We start from the raw sequence: 22,637 nt of genomic DNA on the forward strand, positions 1-22,637 counted from the left end.
TTATTTTAGTTATTGTCGAAATCACCGGTATGAATCTTCGTGCATAACTCTACGTGACAGGCTGGTTGTTGTTGGAAAGATGGCGTCCCAGTGTAGCCTTTCTGCCTTATTTCCTATTCAAAGTCCGTTGGATAACGCTCTAGATGAAGCTACGACACAGCAAGAGAAAGAAAATCTTGTCTATCAGTATTTGAAAAATCTAGATGAGAGAGACGATCTGAAGATACCCGATTTCCAGACAGGTTAGACCATTTTGCAGCAGTAGCTCGCCTAGCACTCGGTTGCTGTCCTAACGTTACCTGTTTTGCTCATTACTTAGCTAACATATTCTGACAGGACGCAAGATATTTTTGGTTAGCTTATATGAAAAGTTATGGCTGGGGTCTGCATGTTGCCATAGTGACTTATAATGTGCCTCACTTAGCTCCTAACATGACTGGTTGTGCAAGTCAGTTTTAGCCTTCAAATCTCAAGAAGACACTCTTTGATGTTCTCCTGAGGGGGAAATGTGTGCAAAGTTAAAGACGAAACTTCTCTTGTATCATAAGTTACTTTTTCTGGGACTCCCTCTAAAACCTCTCCTCTGTCGGAATTTAAATATTTTAAGTAGGCTACACACAGTACATCTGTATGCCCCAGAAGGTGACTGATGTTGGGTTGATTTCCCTTTACTGAGGCAGGAATTCATCTTGCTTTCATGTCATATGGGAAAGATGTAGAAATAAGCTTCGTACTTATAGGTATCGATCATTTCAGCTGGTAAAATATTACTTGGGAAAATCCGAGGTTTGGCGATGGATCCAAATTCCTCTTTCTTACTATATAATGACGTCACCAACAAGGAAATACCTGTAGTAAAGTAGGGTGGAGTCCAGTCGGGAAAATATTGAATTCAAATAAAAAATTTACCATTTTCATCACATAAGTCATTTTGTGATCAACACTTTATGGCAGGGCACAACTACTTGCTAGAGTTTTTATTTTAGGTTGGCATTGCAATACTTGGTATGCTGTAAATCATGAACTCAAATGTATCACTCACTGTGTGAAAAAGGTGATCAGGAGCAAGCAACGTTTACAGAAAACTTCAGTCATAGCGGTTAATTGCTTCATATGAGTTTTAATGCCGTGAACACTTCAAAGTTGTTGCTTTGAACTGTCAAGTCGTTCCAATTGTTATTCCCATATGACATGAATGCAGCATCAGACCTGGCAGAAATATCCCTTAGTTATTCTATGACTACTACCATCACCCTCTTAGGACAGCAATGCGCACTGGGACACATTTGCCTTTACTGTGACTAAACATAACTAATGAAGCAATAACATTATTTTCCACTCGATGATTTGCTCCAGGCCTGGAGTGGCTGAACACGGAGGGGCCTCTGTCTTTCAACAAGGAGCTGGCTGGTAAAGTGGTGCTCCTGGACTTCTTTACTTACTGCTGCATCAACTGCATGCACATCCTGCCTGACCTGCACCGGCTAGAGGAGAAGCACTCTGTCAAAGGTATGCACACACACGTTAGCCTGTAAAGCAGTAGTAATCAGGAAAAAAAAGAGAATCCTTTGATAACACAGTTTACTATTCTGCCCGAGTCTCCCTTTTCATTCCTCTTCTCTCTGTTCTTCTGTCTTTTGGGTTTACATCTGCTGCACTCTGCTCAGTTCTCATTCCCACTGACACACACACATTCTATTAAGGGATAATTTCTTCCTCCTTTCTCTTTGCCTCTCAATATAACCTTACAAGGCTCTGTAGCCACCATTTGCAAACATCAAAAATGACAGCTGAGGTATGCATAGGGCACCCAAGTAATGTATGACACAATATGATGTCCAGCAAGTATATGTAATCCATTCATTTCTGCTTGTGTGCCATAAAGATTGAGAACCTCTGCTGGAGGACACATATAAACATATTTGCTTGATCTCAGAGAGTAGGGAGAGACAGTTGTCGCCCATAATGAGTGATATGTCAATGAATTAATGAGTCATTAAGCCTTTAATGAATGACTTCAAATTCAGGTGAATTAGTTTTACTCTTGGCCTAACTGAACATGTTAATTAGAGATGTGGTTGTGAGGCACCCTGGAAAGCTTGTTTTACCAGGTTGGTCTGGTTTGTGTTACTAAAGGAAAAATTGAGGCTCCTCATGTTATGTGGTTGTAAATATTTCTCACATTTCAGTTTTGCATTTTTTTTTAATGTAAAAACAATTTCATCAGATAGCTAACAGCAACAGACTAGTAAAAATTAAATTGCCAAGTGTGAATTCCAAGCCTAGCTCTTTTTTTTATCAAACCCATCTTTTTTTTCTGGGGGAAATTGTTTTTTCCCCCCAAATTTCCCCCGATGTTTTCCTGTCGGAGTGGTGATAGCGCTGTTGCTGTGGCGATCCACTGTTACGGAATGAATTGATAGTGTGGAGGAAACACTAGACTGTGTACGACAGGTTAGTTGTGAGGTGCTGATAAAGACTTTGACACATAACTGGACACAAGTGTTCTTTTGCGGTCGTGCGATGAAGCTGGACACTTCAAGCACGTACCTCATTCTGTGTCATGCAGCATCACAGGAAGGAACGTGTAAAGAGTTCACTAGGCCAGAGAAACTGTAGTACATCAAGCCTACTTGCCCTGTTCTGTTCCGAGAGCATGAAGCCCCTTATCTCAGCTGTGAAGAGACAGTAACTAAAAATACATCTAGGGTACGCTGTCAATAAGTAGAGGGCCTATAATTGTACCCTGCTGTACTCCGCTGTTGGGTGCTTATTATAGCCTGCCCACTTGAAGCATATAGTTACATCTTACTGATTCTGGGTTATTACTAGGCTTTCAATTGATCATCTGGGGAAACTGAGTAGCTAGAACCTCTGTTGTGTGCCAGGTAGCACATTGGGTCCCCCCGATGTACACACACACACACACGCACGCACACACACTATTACTACTACCACACATTATCTTTCTGGCCTTATCTTTGGCACAGCTATGGGTACATTCTGTTTGCTGCTCTTGCCAAAGAGGTGTGGGAGCCATGTCCAGTCACTCCTACAGTCCAACCATCCCCCCACCCCCCCCATCGTCGCCACAATCTGTGCCGGTACTATACTGGTTGGCTTAGGCCATGGGTGACGGAATACGCTGCAGATTGTGATAAGAGTTTGGAGTTGTTTTTTTATTTAATGTGAGGCCGGCTCACTGATCTGAGATAATGTAAAGGAAGTGTCCAGTAGGGCCCGTTAACGGAGAGCGGGGTGCTGTTGCATGCTGGATTGTGATCTGACATGGCATTGTGTGCCAAAAAAAACAAATGAATAAGCACTGGAGAGTTGACTGAGATAGGCATTATGAAATTAAGAAACATTTCACTTTTAATGTATAAGTCAAAAGGAGTGTATGTATGCATCTTAATATAAATTAGCTTGTTTTATCTCATCTTTTATGTATTGTCTATTGATTTGCCTGTCTTGCCTGTTAGGGGATCACAGTGGGAAAAAAGACCAAATTTTTTTTTATCATTGTAGTTAATGTACTGTAGTTTCATCCTGTGCCTCTGTTCTTCCAGGCACTTTCATAACCTTATTGTATTTTAACATTCAACTAGCCTAAATCTAACCTAACTCAGGGTTATGAATATGAAGGTTAGCAATATTTGAATTTTGAATGAATGAATTTTAATATTTCCTGTAATATACATGTTTTTTCCATCTTTGCATCTATCAATTGTTGCTGTAAATTAACCGCTGAGTGACAAGGTGGTTTTAACATTTCCATTTATTGCAGTCCAGTACGGCACCTCCCACTGAAACACTATTGCCCCACACTGGCTTTGTTTACATCGACTTATTGGCTTGAAAACAATTTTATTGATCATTTCTAAAAAAGTATTGTCTGAGCTTTTGACTGAATATGACAGTAGCCATGTTTCAATAGAAGGCACAATACTGGAATAACTGATTGGGAAACAGGAAGCAAACTATTATCTGCTATTTAAGTTTTTCCCTTAAAGCACCATGAAATTCTGTATCAAAGGATCTGTTCAAAAGAGCATGTGGATTAAAAGTGCGTATTTTCCACAGTCATAAGCAGTTCAGTTGCATAACATTTGAACATCCATCGGCCTCTTCGAAAGTCACACACTATGATCAGTTCAGGTCTCGTTGTCCAAGTTAAATAAGCCTACTGTTAAGAGTACTCAGTGAGACAAATATTTACAACCTGTAGGCACTAAAACGTCTCCAGGAATATCTCACAGAGAGATCATGCTTCAGGGTTGCTGATATAACTGAGACTCCTAAGGCGGTCAGTAGAAAAAAATCTCCTCTTCTTCCTGCCCAATCGTCTTCTGCATGGCTCCAAAGGTAGCCCCGTGTGTGTGTGTGTGTGTGTGTGTGTGTGTGTGTGTTGGTGTCTTTGTGTTGTTGCCAGTACCATGAGACTTTGTTATTGGACAAGCTTGTGCAATTTCTTGACATCCAGATTTAGAGAAGATTCTAAGATTTTCCATGGACGGCATTGATGAAAATGCATTTGAGCTGTTTGTGGATCTTTCAGTGTCTCTCACACACACACACACTTAGTCACACACTCTGGTTTCACAGACATGGAATGATCTTTTAAAATAGTTTTCAATTAAATTAAATTTGTTTTTCTAATACCATTAATCTCTCTTGTAAAGTATTTTTATTTTTTATTTTTACTGTGTTAGAAGAATGTGAAACAAATGGAATAGCTTCTCACATGCTCACAGGTTGTAAAACCCCAGGCAGTAGTTGAACTATCCATCTCAACGTCACAAATAAGTCCATGCCCATTATTTTCTGATAACCAGATACTGCCAGAAAAACTGTTTGCTCATTGCTGTAAATGAACTGCATGCAGGTTTTGGGTTGTCCACCTCAGCCTCACACAGACACATACACTTCTTACACTGTTTTTATGAATTACAAAGGGATTTCAGAATTAAGTTCAAAGTTTAAAACTCAAGATGTTTTTCTGAGATCTACTAAAACTACTTAAATCAAAGTTCCTAGCAGGGGTGTGATGGTGTGATGGTGTGACAGTTTGGTGGACTAAGGCAAAAACCATGTAATTGCAATGTCATGGCTTCAAGTTTTGAGTGCAGCTCGTGGCCTACGTTTCATGTCATCCTCTCTCTGTCCTCGCTATCTATGTTATGTAATAAAGCAGAAGTACATCATAATAATCTTTTCTTCTTTTTTTCTTTAAATGACAGAAATTCAATATTTTTATGTGTGGGAATAAAATTGAAATGACAAAAAAAAAGTCATTTTCCATTACTGCCACTTAAATGCTTCAAGGGCAAAGATGGTAAAAAAATGGAATTTATTGTAACTCAGCATCTAGGTTGTAGTTATGGGTGTTTAGACAAAATCACTAGTTGCAAAGGGGCTAACCTGCTAAAGGTAAAAATAATATTTTACTCCACTAAAATATGGACAGTCCTAATGTTTTCATATTTTTTTTTTTATCTTTGGCAGGAATCCATTGTATAAGAGTGACACTGTGAGGAGGTGTCTTTTAAATTGGTTTAATAGATGTGTGTGGTTCCTTCCCTCCAGTTTGTTCCATTGAAACCACTTAATGGTTATCTCAAGTACTCTTACATAATCTCATACAATGTCTCAGAGTTTGGTGAAATATTAAAGAGATTCTTTGTCTGACTGCGATCCTGACATTCTGAAACCAAGTAGTTGAACACTATTAAGTCGAACTGCTAATGTTTGCCTGTCCTATTTTTTCTTTGTCTCTCTGTCCTTAACCTCTCTCTCTCAGATGGACTGGTTATTGTGGGTGTGCACTCTGCTAAGTTCCCCAATGAAAAAGTAAGTGTCTTTCATTCTCCATATTTCATTCTCCATTCTCCATCTCCGTATTACTTATAGATAAGCTGATCCGATGGTGAATTCTTCATAGCAATGTGTCACTGTTGCATTTGCTCAACAAAAAAGCAACAAACTGGGGAAAAATACATGAACATTTGGGAACACTGCTCATTTTGAGTATTTACACGTTGTTCTTAAGCTGCAGGATTGTCTTTTGTCAACATGAACAACTCTCCCCCAAAGCTAGAAAAGAGAACCAAAACATTCATTTATAATGTTATACCAGTGTACCAGCTATGAATGAGAAACTGCTTTTGGGAGCTCAGTCAGGCAATATTTATCAGAATGGTTTATATCTAAATGAGTTGTGCTATCACTTCAAAACCAGAAAATGTGCCCCGATCTTCAGGAAATCCTCCAGATACTGTCAGTCTCCTCTTTCGGCTCTATTTCATTCTTTATGAAGCTGTATATCAGTGTGGCATAATAGATGAGGGCAGGACAATCTCTACTCTGTTGTTGCTGCCTATGGGGAGAAAATAGCACTTGATAGTACACACAGTGCTGTCCTGTGTGGAGAATAAGAATGCAGCTCTCACAAACAATGAAAATTACTTAAACAGGAGTGCCACTAAATCTCAGTAGTCAAGTATGCTGCTCCTTTGCCCTAGGACTCTTTAGTTCACATTTGAAAACTGAAATTCACCCACAAACACACAGCTCTTTACTCAGTGGCCTATTTGTCCTCAACCCTTCAAAGGTCCTGGAGAACGTTCGCAGCGCTGTGCTCCGCTACGACATCTGCCACCCAGTGGTGAACGACAGCGAGGCGCGCCTCTGGCACGAGCTGGAGGTGTCCTGCTGGCCCACGCTGGTCCTGCTGGGGCCGCGTGGCAACCTGCTCTTCTCCCTGGTGGGCGAAGGCCACCGTGACAGGCTGCTGCTTTTCGCTGACACCGCCCTCCGCTACTACGGGGAGCAGGGCCTGCTGCAGACGCACGCGGTCGGGACCAAGCTGTACCGAGACTCCCTGCCACCCACCATCCTGTCCTTCCCTGGGAAAGTGGCTGTAGACCAGAGCAACAAGAGGCTGGCAATAGCAGATACTGGGCATCACCGGATTCTGGTGGTGTCCTCTACTGGGCAGGTGTTGCACACTGTGGGAGGTAAGAACTGGGATATGGGCTGGTTACAGATCTCTGGGTGGGTGTGTGGGTTGGGTCCCTTTGGATGTCCCCAAAAAAATCAAGATCAGTAAAAAATTTTGGCAGCAAGGTGTGTGCAGCGGATATTTAATGCCTTTAATGCTGTAACTGCGTGCGTTGGCATTCAAACCTCAGACTTGTCATTGGCGTTAGCGATGGTATTTTGAAAGAAAGCACACTACCTCTCTGTGTAATAACATGTCCTAATCTGAATGAGCTGTAGGTATAAATACACTAATTTTATTGATTCATAATAATCTCTATATAGATCTCTATATAGATATTGATATTATTTCTAGATGACCCACATGCCTCAGCCAACTAAAAGCTTTATAAGAATTATGTCCCAACACAGATGACATCAAAATATTGGATTAGATTTGTTTCATTTCTACAAATAATTATCATTCCAAATTACGAGTATGACTTTTTCATGGCAGTAGTAATCATATAAAATCAGATTTGAAAAATATTTTTTTACTGAAAGCCTACAATCTAAGCTGATTTATTCAGGGAAGATCAAGTTGCCTAAAGCCAACTGATTTGTTAAAATGAAAGGCAAATGCTTTTTGAAAGGGAACGTGTGAGGTGCATTTCAAACCCCTTTTCCTCAATAACTTTCCAATGTCAAAAACTCCATGGGCAGGTACTGCAGATGGCTGGTTTCAATATTTTGGATGCACCGATCAAAATTAGTGTTGAGCGCCTGCACAGGCCGATTCTGAAGATAAATCAATTTCCCTGCATAGCTGTAATCTGATGAACCTCAGGTCAGCGAAGTTGATGACAGAGAATCTGTTGGGAATGTGAACAGTCAGTTGATCTGTCGTTGGAACTGTATCCATGGTGTGTAAGTGGCTGACTGACTTGGTGCGGAGCAAAGATGAAACTTAGCGCCGAGGTTAATTTGGTGACACGAGCCAGGCAGGTGGCCAGGTAAACACTTTGCTGTGTGTCACATGGTCTCACAACTGGAAGCACTGGACCGTTGGGCACTAGAGTCTACTGAGTCTGCTTTTTACCAACACAGATGATTGTATCTGTATAATTTTACCCAATAGGAATCCTGTGTAAATCCACAATATTACAATGAAACACGACATAAAGCTGAAGCATATCTAGCTAGTTTTGTATATGTAACCGACATTCATCTATTCGTATAAAGATATTTATGATTTTATTTGGATTAGTTGAGCTTGGTGGAGGACTTCAATTGTTAAATTTGATCAATGTTAAATTTGATCAAATTTTAAAGATCTACATGGAAAAAAGAAAATGTTGACCTACACTTAGAAGTAAAGTATTGTGATGTGCATGGTGTCTTTATAATGTTCATGGGGTTATCAATGCTGTCGCAGGGCCTGAGAGCGGGAGAAAAGATGGCGACCTGTCAGAAGCTTCCTTCTCCTCGCCTCAGGGCGTCGCCATTAAAGGAGACACGGTGTATGTGGCCGACACGGAAAACCACCTGATCAGAAAGGTATCGCCCTTCACATCCTCTCAAAAATGACTCTTAGCATTGACAAAAATAAGGATTTTAAGTTACATTTTATTTCTCTCACTGTCTGTTTATCTGTATGTGTCTGCCTGCCTGCCTGCCTGCCTGCCTGCCTGCCTGCCTGTCTGTCTGTCTGTCTGCCTGCCTGCCTGCCTGCCTGCCTGTCTGCCTGCCTGCTTGTCTGCCTGTCTGCCTGCCTGTCTGTCTGTCTGTCTGTCTGTCTGTCTGTCAGATTGACCTGCTGGAGGGACACGTCAGCACTCTAGCTGGAGTGGGGACTCAAGGCACAGACAAAGAGGGTGGCGCCATGGGACCCCAACAGCCAATCAGCTCTCCTTGGGATGTGTCGCTTGGCACTGCAGGTGAGTCTCAAAGGGATCGCGTGTATGTTGCATACTTAATGTAATTCATGCATATGTGAAAACACATACTGGTCAGAGCCCCTGACCACCAACAACTGCACATTTTTCAGACGTGCCCTGCATGCTAATCATCGATTTACAGCACAAAATGGGAGCAAGTACTCATTAGCATCTCCTCCCCGACTTCCCAGGCAACGTAGCTGAATCTAATTGTGAATATAATTGGTATTAGTGCACAAATCGCACATCATGTTTAGTGATTACCCATTTTAAGAGGGGCTTAGAAATTTGAATGGGCTGATGAAGTCACTTGGGAGTTTTTAGCTGAAGGTTTTAATTTATGGCGGAGCGTCAAAAAGCCTTTTTTGTCAGGTGCCTCATCTCAATTCGGGTGAAGTACCCTCTAATTTGGGGGCAGAAATCAACACTAATGAGTGGAAACTAGGAGCAAATCACAAACTAACTTCCCTGACATAGTTTCATATTCTCACAAAGTGAGCCTAACTCTTCACTTCAAAATCAGATGCTCTCTCATCTACCTCATAAAGTTCAATCCCCCTCAATACTTTGCTCTTATTATTTTGCCCAGGGCATTTAAGGTTCCTTTATTATTATTCTTTTTTTAATATTTGCGACACAGTGCCTCTATCTAGTATATCAAACTAGGAAGCTTTTATAAGTGTCTCCTTCTGAAACTCTTAGAGCTTTTATCAGTGAATATTATGACTGTTGGGTTGTGTTTGATTTGATTTACAAGCATTGTGCTGGTGACAACATTGGCTCTGTCATTGCCAGTATCCTCTAGTAATCCCCGTACCTTAGTGGGTTGCTGATGCTGGTCAGCTGCCAGCCTTATGCTATCTCTCCAAAGATAAAAGCACACATAACTGGATATATTTCTGTGCATGCAGTCCCACACCTGTAACATCTCTGCTCACGCTGTGCACCGCTCTTTCCCTCAGATGAACTTGAAGTGATCACAGTAGATATGTGATTGCTCTTGCTATAAATGGGACAGTAACACGTGCTTTGCCTACACCATCAGGCCCTGTTAGTGAATGACATCATTCATCTTGATGTGTATGTGTGGGCATTCAGATTTCAGATGATAAGAAGAGGCAGGGAATATTAGTTTATATAGCATCAACAGAACGGGAGCATTTTAGGTTAAGCTCAACATTCTCTCTCTCTCTCTCTCTCTCTCTCTCTCTCTCTCCCTCTCCCTCTCTCTCTACCTCTTACCTCTCTTCTGTAATGGACACAGGCTTGAGTCCAGTACTTTTCAATCATTCTTTATAAGTGCCATTAAAGAGCTATTGTTGGACACGGATGCAAACAATCCCTCACACACACACACACACACACACACACACACTCACACACACACACATACACCTTTAATAGGTATGTTGTTAACTCTGCTTGGCAGAATTTCCTTAGTCTCCATGTGGGCTGGGTATTGTTTGAAAATTTTCTGTAGCAGTACCGCTATTGAATTCAATACCGGAACCTTTCTTCGATACCCATGTTGAATAAAAGCTTATTATGTAATGCAATAACCCACTTTTTTTTTTTGACTATCATCATCGACATCAATAACATTTGAACTCAAGAGTAAAATGTTTATGTATTTATTTTTCTTCACTTTAACAGTATCAAACAAACCCTTTTGAGTTATGTGTTCAAAATGCAATTTTACAATATATATACACATTTTCATTTAATCAAAAGTATCAGATTCAAGACCTCAGTATAACTATTATTATTTAATCGCTTAAATTTTAAATATTTAGAACTATATCAAAAGTACTTTACATTTAGAACTATTTTCAAAAATATCAAAACAATTCAAAACAAGCATTTCAAAATATTTTTTGTGCCTTTTTTTTCTCTCTTTACCAACAGCTCTCTTGCCTCAAGTTACCATTGTGCACTATCAAGTGCTTCATTAGGTTTGATGTGTTGCCGGACTTGGCAGTTATTTTCTTTCTCACAACTATTGCACCAGGCGATGTCACCGTCAATTTTACTAACATGTAGCCAGACGTTGTGTACTTACTTTGAGATGAAGGTGTAGTGACGCCTGGCCAAGTTGTTTTTCTTGCCTGTGGCAAGTAGTTACCTAGTGAGCCAATCAGCTGTCACTGTAGATTTTAGAACAGGTATAGTGATTGGATGAAAGTGATGTAAGATTAATGATTAAAGTACCGAACTCTGGCACCTAATGTTTTAGCATATTTCGGTAGTCGGTAGTACCAGCGTGATTCAGTCTGTGCAACCAGCCGGATCTCCATGGAAGCCAGAGGTAATCAGTCATAGTCACATTTTTTATCTGATCAAATTCAGAACAACTACACACCTGCTGTGCAGGTGGATGGATAACACAACCTGCCAGCTGGAAACACTACCACATGGTCTCGGGATCTGGTATCAGACCCTTAATTCCATTAACGCTCCGTCAAGAGTGCACCCAAACACTCATTGCATATTCATGATGCCACGTGAATAATTAATTTGACCGAGTCAAGTGGACCCTATACCTTTTGTATTATAAAGTACTACAGTGAGGTGGATGCTGTAAGTCGGGTGCTGGAGGTGCCAAATGTTCTTGGCAGAGCTGAGTTCTGCACTCCATTAAAAATGCAACTGAGACGTGGCTGTAAGGGTTGTGTGTCCACCCTGGTGACAGTGTCTCTGTGTCGAGTGGCTCTGAAGTGATGCAGCCAGCGCTGTTACCTAATCTTGCATAGCCGCACCTCTGGCTCACTTAGCCTTCACTTAGCTTTCACCTGACGGCAGCTGGCACGAATGCATCCTGTTGGCTTTCTGTTGCATCATGATGAAGACTCCGCCATTGGAGGCTTTTCGAAATCATTGATGTGCATTATGACTTGCACAGATTTTTCTGCCTAATAAAAATCAATGAATCATTCTGGTGTAGTTCCTTTCACAATGGAAAATCACAATTGGATTTTCCATTCCGCCAATTAAATGAAGTCGCCTGAAAGGACTTTTTATAGTTAGGTCTAATATTAGCAACACTTCTGAATGATATTGAGGCTGACTGGTAGACAGCCAAAAGCAATGACAAAGATTTCCTGTTTCTGGACTCACAGAGTGTTTGGTGTGTTTGTGTGTGTGTGCACGTGCCTTTGCATGTGTAGGTGGCGTTGAGGAGAACGTGCTGTGGATAGCCATGGCAGGAACCCACCAGATCTGGGCTTTGTTCCTAGCAGATGGGAAGCTGCCCAAAGGAAGGTGAGAGACTAGTGCAGCATCACCATGGCCACTTGGCAACTGCCACCTTACACAGCCACTAATGATGCTTCCCTTAGCTATTAGGGGCATGGTTGTTATGCCATTTTTAATAGCATAGAGAAACTTGAGCATATTCCTCCACATATCTGGTTTTAAATATACCTGGCTGGCCATGTCATGAGAAATCACTGAAAGGTATCTAAATAACATGATTAACATTAAGTGATAGTATGTTGGCATTGACCACAAATAAGACTTGCCATCACAGGGGATCTCCATCATGAGAGATGTCTAAGCTTGGCATCATCAGAGAAGCCATGCCCTAGATAACAGAGCCAGATTTCCTGCTTGAATTTAGCTCTACTCATCCAGCAAGTATTGCAGTGTTCTGTCATTATCTTCCATTTTGCAACATAAACAGTGAGTCCAAGGCGGGCACGTGCCTGCGCTGGGCGGGCAGCGGCAGCGAGGAGAACCGAAACAACGCCTACCCGCACAAGGCAGGCTTCGCTCAGCCCTCGGGTCTGGCCTCGGCCCCAGAGGAGCCCTGGAGCTGCCTGTACGTGGCCGACAGCGAGAGCAGCACCGTCCGCAGCCTGGCACTGAAGGACGGAGCTGTCAAGCTGCTGGTCGGGGGGGAGAGAGACCCACTGGTGAGTTTGCAACACTCTGGATGGATGGATGGAAGGAAGGGAGGGAAGAGTCTTTTTTTCCCCTTTCATCTACATAGATACCTTGCAATTTATTTATTTAGCCAATTAAGTCATGATGATTTTAGTGGTTCATAACAACCACTTTCAGACGCTGCTTTCAGCTAACTAGCCACTTAGTATAAGCAGTAAATTAATTCCACACAACTTTAATGTGAAGTTTCCATCTTAACCTAGAGGTTAGTTTGAGGTCCGTTTATAAACATTTTCCTGCCTAGCAGTTAAGGACAATATTTGCAAGATTAATCTTGTTCTTTGTCCATTTTAGTGGTTCTGAAAAAGGATGGCCTGTAGGCAATCTATCCTCAGTCCAGGATATTCTAGATTTGTAGGTTTGTGCTTCTAAACTTTATTGTCACAAGCACAGTTCCACCTCTGAAAATGCTCAGTTGAAAATTGATGATGGAGAATTGCTTATCCAATGGTATTAAAAGACAATGCAGTGAAGTGCAGCGATGATTGAAAATAATGAATGAATGATTGAAAGTCAGATTTGTACAGTCACTCCCAAAGCCAATTTGTGAAGTGAATATCATCATGATAACATAGCGAGCATGATGATGTATCCTGTGCCTGGCTCAGTCACCGTCTGTCAGCATCACACATACTGAAAAAGATGAAAAACCTGGACATTGAAATACCATATTTCCAGTCATGTAAAACACTTGGAAAATTAGAAAAAAAATGTGATACAAAGCTGTGGATAGCTCCTGGGCAATCACAGGGTTACTGTGCCTTCTCTCTATAGATGGAGGATATGAATATATATAAGATAGCTATAAATAGAGCAGCCTGTTGCTAAAGCACAGCCTGAAACTAATTTTTGCTATTACTTTCATCTCCTCACAGCCATTCTACTGTAGTTTTTTCTGCCACGTTGGTGTATTTTTGGATAGTCCCAAGAGCCTTTAGTCACCTATGAGTACGGGATGTAATTAACTGGAGAGTCATATACAGCTTAACTTGCTCGGTCCAAGGTGGCAGTGGGCCAGCAGAAACCACTGAAATACAGACTACTGCCCATAGACCATTCAATTATTTAGCCGAGACAATGAAACATAAAACTTCAGATAAGATCAAACCTATATGTTATACCCAGATTTTTTGCATTTCAGTCGACATGATTATCTCTCAAATTTGCACTTTTGCTGACACTACATTTTCATTAGTGTGTGTTGGGTCTGGCCACTACTGCAACGTTCCCCAGTTGTTGAGATATTTCTGGCCTCATGCTGAGCAATTATAAGTCATTTTATTTAACCCACCTCTTCCCTGGGATCATACTCTCAAACCTCCTATTACTAACAACCTCTCCACATTAATTTGCAGTGTGTAAAATGTATTAACATAGCTTGAGCATCATAAGTGTAATATGGCTGCCATAATATACAGTAATTACAGTAAATACAGAAAGTAACGGAAAGAAACCTCTTGAGTTTTCTCACACTTTTTTATGTTACAGCTTAACTCAAATTCAAAATGGATAAAATTAGGGGTTTTTGTCACTCTACACACAATAACCCACGGTGTCAAAGAGGATTTTTTTTTTATTTACAAATGAAAAGCTGCAGTGTTTTGAGTCCATAACAGCAGGCATCTTTGTACAGACCTGTGCTACGCTTCAGTAGTTCCACCAATTGCCGGCCGACTCCAACATATTCTTTTTCCTCATTCATCACCCCTAGTTTGAGCACTTTCTTTCCATTGCAGTACAGTTTCCCATTTCTGCTAACAGATATGTCCCATTCTCCAAGAGAAACCACACCATTGCGGTGATAGAGCAAGCACATAAAAGTACAAGTAAACCCACTGGCTTTTGGAGTCATTCTACTGGAGCAGTAACAGATATACCCAGAGTTGATTCTGTTTCAGCTGGCAATGTTAACTCTGCACATAGTGATAACAGTACAAATTGAATCAGCAGCTGTGTGAAGTTAGTGAGCCATAGAGAATTATGAGACTTTTCCTAACAAGATTGTAAACTCTTTCGTTTGATTTATTGAGCTCTGTGATACAGACTGAAAGGCTATTTATTTCAATTTTTCCCAAATTCCACTCAAACTCAACTTGATTGGTTGTACCAGTAATTTATCTGTTTGGGTTATAATGCCCTGAAAACTTATTCTGTAGCACATGAAAATAATTGTCAATTTTGTCACATCACAATGTCACATCAAGTCACATCAAAAACCATTAAGAGTCATATTCCTAACTCAACAATTCTCCACATGATTTGAATGTGTTCCCCCTTTTCTAATATTTTAATCACTTTTATCATGATTTCATTGTTTGTTTCTTTCACCAACACCTCTCTGTGGGACATATTGCAGTTCTCAAAAACAACTCATTCAGCTATTTTTGGCGAAGCTGTTCTGTGAGTTCAGCAGATTCAGTAACTGGAGCTATATAAAGATACTGTCATATTTCTGGTGTTTCTTAAGAGTACAGCATAGCCACGCTTTCATCCCTCTTCTTGTATGAATGATTTAGAAACCCTTAAAATAATGAAACCCCAATGTTGTTTTTATTTCAATTACAATTACGTAAGAAATCTGCTTGTGGAAAATGTTTAACAGTTTATATGGGAAAGGCTTAAGCTAGGATTTCCTGAAACAATCCTGTATGCTCCTGGTCAAAACGCTGCCTCTCTACTAGGATTTATACATAAACATGACTTTATTTCAATTAGAGTGGATTTGGATTGGTTGTTCTGTTCTTTGACCTAGAACAAGCTTAGAAATAAGGGGCACAGGCTAGAGATTGTACTTTTGTACATGCTCTATATCTTTATTGATTTAATGGTAATGTGTTGCCTTTGTACCAGAACCTCTTTGCTTTCGGGGATGCAGACGGGAAGGGGGTGGACGCCAAGCTGCAGCATCCCCTCGCTGTCGCCTGGGCTCCGGAACAAAGCTTGCTCTATGTGGCCGACTCCTACAACCACAAGGTAATGGTCGTGCGTCACAAGGCTGTGTTTTTGAACGAGGATTAGCTTGAAGTTCAAAGCCGCAGTTCACTCCGATTTGATGCTTCTATCGCCATAATAGGTTCCTTTACATTGTTGAGTGGATGCACAAAGCTTTTGTCTCCTTTTGATCTAGTGTCCAGTGCCATACAGCGGAGTAGAATTCACACAAGCCTTTTTTTTAGTCACTTAAGTGTGTGTGTGTTTGTGGGTGTGCATGACTGTGTTCAGATAAAGGTGGTGGATCCAAAGACCAAGCAGTGCAGGACGTTGGCCGGGACGGGAGAGGCTGGAGACGCCCTGGGCCCCGGATTCCTCGAGTCCCGCTTCAACGAGCCCGGGGGACTCTGCGTGGCCGAGGGGGGCAGGCTGCTGTATGTAGCCGATACCAACAATCACCAGGTCAAAGTGCTGGACCTGGACACCAAGACCGTCTCACAGGTCTGTGTGTGTGTGGGTGTGTCTCTGTCTGGAGGAATGCTCCACTACCAACCCTGAGAAAAGTGCTAGGCATTTACAGTTTGTTGGTGTGCGTGTGTGTAAGTAATCTATACTAAATTCCTTTGTACTCAAAAGGATTTGGATAAAATGTTGAGAGGAAAGATGTTGTGTCAGTAGCTTTGCCATGAGGTGACAAAGCTTTCTCCAAATTCCTCTTTAATCCAAACACCTGAATCTCTTTTCTCTCCAGTTCGCCATTTCCATCGACTGCGCAGACTCGGTACCTCCGAAGTACTCGGCTCCCGCTAAAGTCCCCACGCTGCCTAAATCGGCTCCCAGGAAGGAAATGCCACCGCTGGCAGTGTCGGCAGGCCAGACTCTCACCATGTCACTCACCCTGTCACTCCCAGAAGGGTCCAAGCTCACTGAAGAGGCCCCCAGCTTCTGGACTCTGTCAGCTGAGGGTGAGGGAAACTGCCTTCATTGTTGCAGTTGCGGGTGTTCATATATTGACAAAACAATTTCAGAAAAAATGATTTATCATTATATTTGGCTGCATACCTGTAAAACGGATCCAGAAACAATGTATCAGATAATAATCAGAGTCAAAAACAGCAGGATGAATGACAGAAAAAGTGGATCACTACATCCAATTAATGTTTGATGCTTTTTCTCATGTTCTCGCTCTTGGGTTGGTTTCTATTTTAGGTTTTAGGGAAAGCAAAATTCATTGTTTTTGAAGACATTGTTTTTCATCTATTATTGTGTTTGACAAATACCAGCTGGTTAAAGTATCTTTCTTTGCTGACTTGAGGTGAAGTGTGGAGAAGCGGAGGAGTTGAGAGAGGCAGGAAGTACAAGTTATGGCACAAACAGACCGAACTCGTCTCTGCACTTCAGGAATCAGCTGCTGTTCTGTGCATGCATGTGTGTCTCTCCTTTTGCCCAAATTCATGCTGAGCAAGATATGATTAATTCATATTTTGGATCGACCTTCTTTTGTTTTCAAATAAGTTCCAATAGTGAAAATCGTATTGTATAAATCATAATAAAACCATGCTGTTCCAACAGCCGGTCCTTTTATAGCCTTATACATGCATGAACGCATGGTAACTGGTAATTTGAAAGTCAGACAAAAATAAATCCTATTGCAAATGCTGGAGTATTCTTACAGTGGATCCTCACCAATTTGGCCTTGGAAATTGAGGTCATTTGAGTTATCCAATTGTCAATGATTGAAATGTATTTTAACATCTGGCCACATATCACGTCGCATCACAGATATTTAGCTGAATAAGACCCATGACTCCTCCAGAAGGATGGACAGTGATTTCTGAAATCCCTGAGTGTTGACAGCAGGAGTGGAGGGGGTTGGTTCTGGGATTTAACTTCTCACCCAATAATTTCTGACCTCACCATCAATCTCAGCAATAGGCTAATGGGACAGCTAACCCATCTGGATTGCAATGGCCCGATCAGCAGTTCAGCCACTAAATTGTACCAATAATCACAGGCTAGTGGGACATCTAACCCTGCTGTTTCGATCAGCAAGCAAATTCTTCTCTTTTTTTCTATTAGTAGCATGTTTTTCTGAAGTTATTCATACCTGTCAGGTTAACCCATCAGCGTCAGATACTCAAAGTTACTCTCTACATTTAGGATTCTAGCCTGGATGTGTGCCTTGTTTTAAAATTGTCTACCTCTCAACCCCTTGCTACCAGGCTTTATTTTGGCCTCTGATCCACGATTCTGTCATGAAATAATGGAAGTGAATGATGCTTAACCTTCAAGTCATTTCACCATGCAATCGAGCAGATTAAAGCCCTTCTGACTCTGCCGGCCCACGCCTGGGATTTGTCGTGCTCAACTGAGGGATAGAGGGATACTTAGATCTGTGTCAGGGGCTTTTTGTATCCGGGAATTGGATGTTTGTCTTTGAAAAGCGCCAGTTATGTTATATACGTCATGTTTGATCTAGTATATGTGATGTTATATATGATCAATCTGTTATTTAACTGAACTGAAGTGTAGCTTTCAAGTGATTTAACATGACATTTTAGTGATGGTTGATGGTCAGTTCATCAGATTGCGAACACAAGTCTTTCCATCATTCGGAGCAATGCGGCATGCAGTGAGCGATATCGGCAGTTTATTTTTAGAACATTTTGATAAGAGCAGATGCCTTGGTTCGCATAATTAGCTGCCATGGTATGTTATGTGATCCTCAGCTGTCCGATTAAACCCAGTCTAGACTTATGTTGATCAGATCAGTGCAGAGGCAGGGATTTTAATAGATCCAGCTAGCAGTGCACGCCAGGTCTAAATTGGTTTTTAGTGGCTTTTTAGAAATGGCCTCCTTGGGACCTACAGTCATGTTAGGCATCAGCTTCATAAATCACCACTGACATGGGATTGATGTTGTGTAGGGCATGGAATTTTCTCACAGCAAAAGTTCATTTCATTTTTTTTAAACTTTCATTTATCTTGCAGTGTTTGTGTCTTTCATATGTGTGTTTGTTTCCGAGAATACCCTCCTTGTTCCATCTGGGAGGCCAAGAATTCACGAGTTACTTTGCCCTCACCCTAGTCCCATTTATTTCAGTGTGGTCATTTGGGTTTGGGCTCATATTTTAGAAGCCTGGGTTTAGCAGAGCTGTGCAAGGCTCAGGCTTGAGCCGACCTAACACACACAGTGCCCCGCTCAGTGTTAAATACATCTGTGATGCAAGGAATTTAGATCCCTCAATGGTGTGCAGACAGATGTTCTCATATGGACACATCTGCACTTACAGTATATGGTGCAGTGTGATTGATCTGGATCCAAAATGAGTCCTGGTTTTGTTTCTGGTGATTGGTGTGTTTTAAAGGCTGTGAGGGCAAGATTTGAGTTTATTTATTCGGTCCTTTATTAGCCAGATTGTGTGCGACTGTTGACATTGTCCCGTTATAAAAGAACACATTTCATAATGGTGGCCGTATAAAATTCTCTTTCCTGTTTTTCCTAGGTAACGACTGGTTGCTAGACAGCCAGGTGCTTACTGGTAACATCCTGGACCTGTCGAAGCCCCTCTGCATCTCAACCAAACTCCCAGCCATTACGAAGACAACAGACTCCGTCCCGTCCCTCACCCTGAGTGTGTGGGTGTACTTCTGTCTGGAGGCGGGCAGTGCCTGTACGATGAAAGCCGCCTCCTTCTCCCAGCCTCTTCACATAGGTGCCAATCCAGGAGAGGAAGAGGTCACTGTGGCACTGGCCCATGCCCTCTAAAATCCCTCGCCCTTTTCAGTCCCCCTACGTCTTCAGAGCTTTAAGACCAGAGAATCTACAGTTTCTGTGGTGTTGAGACGTCCCAGTTCTGTTTTGGCTCCCATGCTCAGCTAATTCCTACCCCTCTTTTGCTCATAGGTCTGGAAGTAGAGCTGTCGCTTTTGACAAAAATGCAATTCAAACAAAACCGATTTCTTCTCAATTCACTGCTGATGCATCAAAGTTCTAATGTTATTGGCTGTCTGTCATTGACGGGACACAAAAAGCAACATCCACAGTCGTACAACAGAGGTTCTACAGCAAACAACAAAACTGTGCAGCTTAAAAATTTACATCTGAATTCTACAAATACCCATTAGCAATGTCGACAGCCCGCACCGCCTCATCAGAGGAAAAGTGTCTGCTGTAGTGACGTGCAGTTATGCTTTGAAGATGAAGCCAAAACAACAGTTCCACTCAGCGATACCATGTCATCCATCATACTCACTGCCGCAGCTTTACATGAACCGCCAAAAATGCAAACGACACTGTGGAAGTGTTGAGAAATATTAAGATATTGTGATCCTCCTATTGGCTGTAATGGTAAGAGTAAGAAATAGAAGTTAGAAAGGACTTGTTTGTGATTTAGAGAAAACGTGTTTTGATCTGCATTTGCTTGCACTAGCATTGCTAATGAATGCTAACGGGGGGCTACTGCCAGTTTCTCAAAAATATGATCTTGAAAACTTTTTTTTGAATGTCCTAAAAGCACAGGAGGAAGTATTTATTGGCAATGAGGAAATAAGGACCGAAATGAAACTGGGTCCCTATGCCATATACATGAAACTTGATCTATGCAGAAACTCTTCGCTTTTGTTGTATAATTAATATATTTGTAAGATGTCTAGCACCAGAGTATTCGATTATATCTTCACTTTGTACTTGTGGATGAAATAATTGCATGGGGTTGCAGTTTACAGTCAGTCAGCACTGTGAAATGCCTTCAGGCCGGTATACAAGCTTTCATTAATATTTGTCGACATGTATGTCACCACATTTCAGTGTCGTAAGTTGTTTACAAAGTTCTAAAAGGTTACATTCATAGCTCAGAGTGTTGCTTGCATTCTTCTCCATCACTGTATAATTGATTATGCTCATGTCTTATTGAGCAGCATAAGGAGCCCTTTTGACTCTGAATATAAAATATTGCCGTTTTCAGAATAATGAATAAAGTGCCTGTTTTTCCTCATAGGAGCGAGCAACCGCTTGTGAGCTGATCACACTGGCTGTCTGCTGTTTACTCTGCACTGTTGGATATTTTATCAGGAGAACAAAGTCTTTAATGTTTGCTTTTATTATAATCTCTCTATCAAGCATTTATACACCTCATCTCTATCAACAAAGGGAACAATATAAAATAGATGCTCTGATATTGAGTTACTGTAATAAGTTGTGTATTGTGTTGTATAATATGATCATATGAAAGTTATTGTCATTTTCTCTTGTTGATCAGTTTTTTTTCTTTTGCTTTTTCTGGCAAAGTTATGAGCTGTTCTCAGAAATAGGCCTAATATTGTTATGGTTATTTGCTGTCATCATGCCTCATAACATAATTGTGCCTGTCGGACTATTATTATTATTATTATTATTATTATTATGTGGTTTTGATCACTTGGCCCAAGTGCCTTGGATAAGGGTATTTTGGATGGTGAGAACCAATGACACATTAAAGGTATCAAAAGCAATAACAATATGCTTCTATGATGGAGGAAATGTTTTATTCCCTCAAGTTATTTATTTCAAATGAACTGGGGAAGTTTTGCCAATGTCTTTTCTCAGCACTGTTATCCCTCTGGCATTTTTTAATGAACAGTAATGAGCTTGCGTGGCTGCTGGTGGGCATTTTGTTTTCCCACTTTCCTCATTTGATTGCTTCACTTTGATATCTCCATTGTAACGGCACCTCTTAAAGCGCATATTTTTGGCATGCTTTTGTCTCCAGGGGAACCTCGTTAATAAATCTGCTTCTGAATGCTGCACTTTAAGATGCAACAGAGCAAGGAAAAGGTAATAAAGCATATTTATCTAGTCTGCTGTGTATGTGTACTCTGGTAGTAGTGAATCCCTTTTGCCTGATGCTTAGGTTTCCTTCATTTTGTGGGCAACTTTCCATTCCACCAAGTTGTTCTCTGTAGAGCTTTTTCACTCACAATTCCTTTTACAATTCCCTGCCGTTAAGAATGGAGACCACAAGTATAATTAACACATTCATAAAACAAAATATTGCAATGTTAAAGATAAACTCTGTGACACACTATCAAACACTGCACTAATGGGTTGGCTCCCTACGGCATTCCCTCATTCATAATATTCATGGATTTCTCATAGCACTCGGTAAAATGCTTCATTTTGTTCATGGGTGACCCATCATGTTTTTAAACAAATGATCTCGAGATAAAATCAAAAATTATACCCCTCATTTGTCTCAGTCTTTGTGACAAAAAGAAACTCATTGGCCTGATTTTGCAGTCACCACAAGCATGTCTCACAGGACTTCACAGAGAATGAGCCTGACCAGATCTAACTGATCAATAATCAATCACAGGACAAAATGATGTCACACAGTATGCAACAAAACACACAGAAGCAAAGCAAAGCTCAAGACAAAATAGCATGTAGGACAGGCATAACAAGCCTACATAACCTTTGTTATAGAACAAACCTTATATAAGCAAGGCTGTGTGTTTATTACTGTGAAGTGAAGAAAAGCAAACTGACATGAGTTTTTCAGTCATTTTAGTGATCATGTGACATATTTTTTGACAGTTGAGTAAAACATCAGGTAAGTTTGGAATACTGTCAGCTAGGAAAGGCAAAACATTTAACAATAGAATAGGAAACAGTTCTCTAAAGCCCGTGGATTAACAGTTAGAACCGGATGGGCGTTTTTGTCAAACCAAATTCATATCTTAAGTAACGGTTATTAACCATTAACTTGTATCTGGAGCTTTAGGCAAGTTTGGACAAGTCGTTTGGATAAATTATTAAACAGCCTTTAAATACGGATACAAAGTGCTTAAGAAGCTATAATCATTTCAATG

General features: G+C 41.0%; 1 protein-coding gene across 1 annotated transcript; it reads left to right on the forward strand.

Moving 5' to 3' along the window:
• The first annotated feature begins 67 nt into the window (after window positions 1-67).
• Window positions 68-21,977, forward strand: nhlrc2 (NHL repeat containing 2). Its single transcript, XM_071920340.2, has 12 exons — window positions 68-242; window positions 1,357-1,509; window positions 5,801-5,850; window positions 6,611-7,016; window positions 8,414-8,535; window positions 8,786-8,915; window positions 12,080-12,173; window positions 12,595-12,826; window positions 15,708-15,830; window positions 16,080-16,289; window positions 16,540-16,753; window positions 19,295-21,977. Exons 1-12 carry the CDS (start codon window positions 80-82, stop codon window positions 19,555-19,557), a joined length of 2,160 nt encoding a protein of 719 aa, XP_071776441.2. The 5' UTR covers window positions 68-79; the 3' UTR covers window positions 19,558-21,977.
• The last annotated feature ends 660 nt before the right edge of the window (window positions 21,978-22,637 follow it).

This window comes from Centroberyx gerrardi, chromosome 20, assembly GCF_048128805.1.
Source record: "Centroberyx gerrardi isolate f3 chromosome 20, fCenGer3.hap1.cur.20231027, whole genome shotgun sequence".
NCBI classification, from domain to species: domain Eukaryota; kingdom Metazoa; phylum Chordata; class Actinopteri; order Beryciformes; family Berycidae; genus Centroberyx; species Centroberyx gerrardi.

What these genes read in the sequence shown, in the direction of transcription:
- nhlrc2 (XM_071920340.2), top strand. Translation starts at nt 80, where the DNA reads ATGGCGTCCCAGTGTAGCCTTTCTGCCTTATTTCCTATTCAAAGTCCG. An exon ending in GGTGTTGCACACTGTGGGAG is followed by an intron (nt 7,017 to 8,413) that starts GTAAGAACTGGG and finishes ATGCTGTCGCAG; the next exon opens with GGCCTGAGAGCGGGAGAAAA. An exon ending in CTGGACTCTGTCAGCTGAGG is followed by an intron (nt 16,754 to 19,294) that starts GTGAGGGAAACT and finishes TGTTTTTCCTAG; the next exon opens with GTAACGACTGGTTGCTAGAC.